General features: G+C 67.3%; 1 protein-coding gene across 1 annotated transcript; it reads right to left on the bottom strand.

The window, feature by feature from the left end:
* Positions 1 to 275: 275 nt before the first annotated feature.
* On the bottom strand, positions 276 to 3,520 carry SOCS1 (suppressor of cytokine signaling 1). Its single transcript, XM_044433761.1, has 2 exons — positions 3,513 to 3,520; positions 276 to 1,438 (listed from the first exon to the last, which is right to left on the bottom strand). The coding sequence occupies exon 2, from the start codon at positions 1,357 to 1,359 to the stop codon at positions 736 to 738; it is 624 nt and encodes a 207-aa protein (XP_044289696.1). The 5' UTR covers positions 1,360 to 1,438; positions 3,513 to 3,520; the 3' UTR covers positions 276 to 735.
* Positions 3,521 to 3,526: the final 6 nt, after the last annotated feature.

Here is a 3,526-nt window from a genome sequence, read left to right as displayed (position 1 = left end):
CACGGCCTCCCCCGTTTCTTTTGCCAGGACCAGAACGGGAGGCGGGGGGCGAGCAGCCTGCCACGCCAAGGAGGAAGGGCCGGCCCAGGGCCCGGGTCAGTGGCCCCGTCCTGGGATGGGGGCCCTCGGCAGGAACTCCACCGCACCACCCTCGGTGCTGGCCGGGGTCTCTGGACAGGTGGGCCACGGGGGGGGGGGGGGTGCCATCAGACCGAGGCCCACCGTGTGGCAGTCCTCTGACCAAAAGCCGTATCACTGAAGATGAGAGAAACTGCTTTGTTTTGTAAAAAAACTACCTTTTATAATAAGGTTTATTACCACCCTTTAAAAATAGATATAAAATAACAAAAACATTCTGCCCAGCAGAAAATGATCACAAGGCCTCCAAAAGCCTCTGCTTGTGCAAACAGTTTTTCAGTTGTGTAAACATCAGAAGTCAAGGGTTCAGATACAGTGGGATTGCTACAAAAGCAGCTGCCTGTAAGACTCCAGGGGCTGCGTGCCTTCGTGGGTACCTGCGAATTGCACCACCAACACAGACGCACTCCAAGTCTCTCTCTCCTGCAATCCGACGGTTGCCGCAGACGTGCCCGCTCTCTCCAATTCCCATCGTGCAGAGCCGGGCCTCTTGCTCCTGCCGTACATCCCGAGGCACGCGACCTGCGGGGCCGGCGTCTTCTCGGCACCCCCGCCCCCCGCTCTCCCAGTTGTGCAGGCGAACGCCACGCAGAACCATCACAACTTGAAGGGAAACGATTCCAGGTAATCCTTTAAAACCGGGTTGAGCGGGACGCGGCTCAAGTTCTCCTTCCCAAACGTCGCCACGATGCTTTTGCGGCAGAGCTCCTGCAAGGACCGCAAGCGCTCCTTGTGCAGCGGCCTGGCCAGGACCTTCCGCGGGGAGCGGACATAATGCTCCAGGAGCTGGAAGAGGCACCCAAAGGTCTCCTTGCTGCCGTCCAGGTGGAAGTGGCCCGCCTGGAAGACGACGCGGATGCTGGTGGGCCCCGTGGCCGTCCGCACGCTGATGGTGAAGAAGCAGTTCTTCTGGTGGCTGTCCCGGATGAGGAAGGTCCCCACGGCCTCATGCTTGAGCTTCTCGTGGGCAGCGTGGACGGACAGCGGTCCCCAGTAGAAGCCGGACTCCTCCAGCAAAGCAGTGGTGCGGTTGATGGTGCTGAAGTCCTCCGGGGAGCGGAAGGCGGGGAAGTGGGTGTGCCGGGCGGCGGGCACGGTGCTCGGGCGGCCAAGGCCCTGGGGGGCTCGGCGAGGCACGGCGTCCCGCGCGGCGGGCTCAAGCCGACATCTCAGCTCTGTCGCGATGCGATTCTCCGGCGTCACGGTGCTGTGTGCTACCATCCTACAGACTAGCCCCGCCGGTCTGGTCTCCCATAGCGCTGGGGGCCAAGGAAGGGCTGCGGGGCGGCCCGGGGCTCTCCTGAAGGCCAAGAAGAAAGCAGAAGCCGCGTGAGGTGAGCCACGAATAGGAACTCGGCGGAACCGCGGACTCGGCAGCCCAGCCCGCTCTGCAGGGCCATCGAGGCGCCCCCCCCTCCCCCCGGGCGTCAGGCAAGGCTTTCCCTGTCCTCCCTGGGGTGCCCAGCCTTCAACTCGGGGCCTCCCGCACCCCCTTCAAAATCAGAGGCGCTCGTGGGCTGAGCCCTGCCGGCAACTGAACCCCCGGCCAGGGGGCGCCCCGGCTCGCGCTCTTGCAGGAAGAACACGCAACACGCTCAGTCACAGTGCACGCGGGAGCGGTTTTACTTGTCTCCACCACAGAGGGGACTGGAAACCCACTGATGGGAATTGCTGATTCAGAAGCCACCCTTCCCATCAGCCTGAGGCGGGTTTCTTACTCGGTGCGAGACTTCAATTTCCAGGAGGCCAAAGAGCCACAGACACGCCGGCCACCCCCCCGCCCCGCCCCACCACGCCTCGTGGTCTTGGCTTGAGTGAGTCGGGCAAAGCAGGGCACTTCTGAGGAACCAGCGACGTCACGCTGAACGATTGCAAACCAGGCTGCGGAACGGCGTGTGCCTTTGTTAGCTCAGCCTCCCCTCAGGCTGGTGGTGCCTGCGCAGGACAGTGTTCCGGCAAGCCGAGCCGTGCCCCCATCTCCCCCCCCCCCGGGAAGCCCTTCTTTGCCGTTTGACTCCACCACAGTCCAAAGAAGAGGTTTTGCAAGCTGGGATCCAACCCCCCAGCAGACACAGCTGGCCAGGATGAGTTAGGTTCTTTGTATAGGGCAAGAAGCGTGCGGCTTCCAAGAGCGCCAAACGCCTGAGCAACCCCAGGTCCCCCTCCGGAGAAAGGCCCCCCTTCGCCCCTCCAGGCCCCCCGCCTCGCCAGCTCTTCGGGCTCTCCCCTAACTGTGCACACAAAAATCGGCCCGAGAAATCGGAAAGCCGGCTTCCACGCTTCATCTCCCGCTCCCACGCAAAGTGCTCCAGTTGAAATTGCTTCCTATAACAGATAAATCCTTCAGCACTGGGGGGGGGGGCTTCCCCGTGAAGCTGCTGGAAGCCCGGCAGCAGCCAGCCAGGAATGCCCTGCCGGCCGGCTCCACCGGCTCCCTTGCCTGCGCAGCCTGTGCGGCACAGAAAGATCGGTCCCCACGGCCCGGTGGTACACCTGTCCTGGCGTGCCGGAGAGGTTCTGTGGCACACTCTCAGGAAACCGTGCCGCCAGGCGTGGGGGGCTGCTGCCTGCAGCCAGAGGCACCCGCTCCGCCGGGGCGCGAGTCGGTGCCACTCAGCCGGCCCGCAAACCCACGTCAGCCCGTCCAGGCCGGAAAGCTGTGGCAGCGCCTGGCAGGGAGGTGGCCCGGCCGGGCCGGGGAGAGCGAGGGAGGCCGACCCGCTGCGCCCAAGCCGCGGAGGGGCAGCCTCCGTCCCGAGAAGGGCGGCGGGCAGGGCCGGCGCTCGGCCGCGCATCCAGGGGAGCACCGGTGACGCCAATCCCCTACGCGCGGACTGCCCGCCTGGCACCCGCGCCTGACCTTGAGCAGGGGCGCCCCAGCGCGGGGATCGCGGCGGGCGGGCGGGCGGGCGGCTGGCTCCCCGTGCCGGGAGAGGCGGCCGATGGGGCGGGCGCAGAGGCTTCCCACGCCGCCAATCCGGCAGGGGGGCGCCCGACGGGCAGCGGCCCAGGGGCCGGAGCGAGGGGTCTCCGCAGCCCGGGCGCGGGAGCAGCCGCTGCAGCCGCCAGCGGGGGGCTCCGGGGCTCGCGCCGCTGCTGCGGCCTCGCGCAAAGCCGCGGCGCCCCCTGCGAGCGGAGCTGCGCTCCAGGCGGCAGGAAAGTCCGCGCGCCCGCGCCGTGGCCGCCCGAGCGCCGAGCGCCGAGAGGGCGGGCGGGGAACGCCTCCTCTTTCCCAGGAAGGGCGTCCCAAGGCGCGGCGCAGGAGCCGCGGGGCGCCCGGGGGCCACGGCCCGCCTGCGCCGGCCTCGGGCAGGGCCCTGCGCGGCGTCGGCGGGCGGCCCGGGTCTCGGCCGGGGCGGCTCGGAGCGCCTTACCTCCCGGGCGCCTT

This window comes from Varanus komodoensis, unplaced genomic scaffold (assembly GCF_004798865.1).
Source record: "Varanus komodoensis strain SLA01 unplaced genomic scaffold, ASM479886v1 scaffold26, whole genome shotgun sequence".
Lineage (NCBI taxonomy): Eukaryota > Metazoa > Chordata > Lepidosauria > Squamata > Varanidae > Varanus > Varanus komodoensis.
The sequence above is the reverse complement of the archived record's forward strand: the minus strand, read 5'-3'. Positions and strand labels throughout refer to the sequence as shown.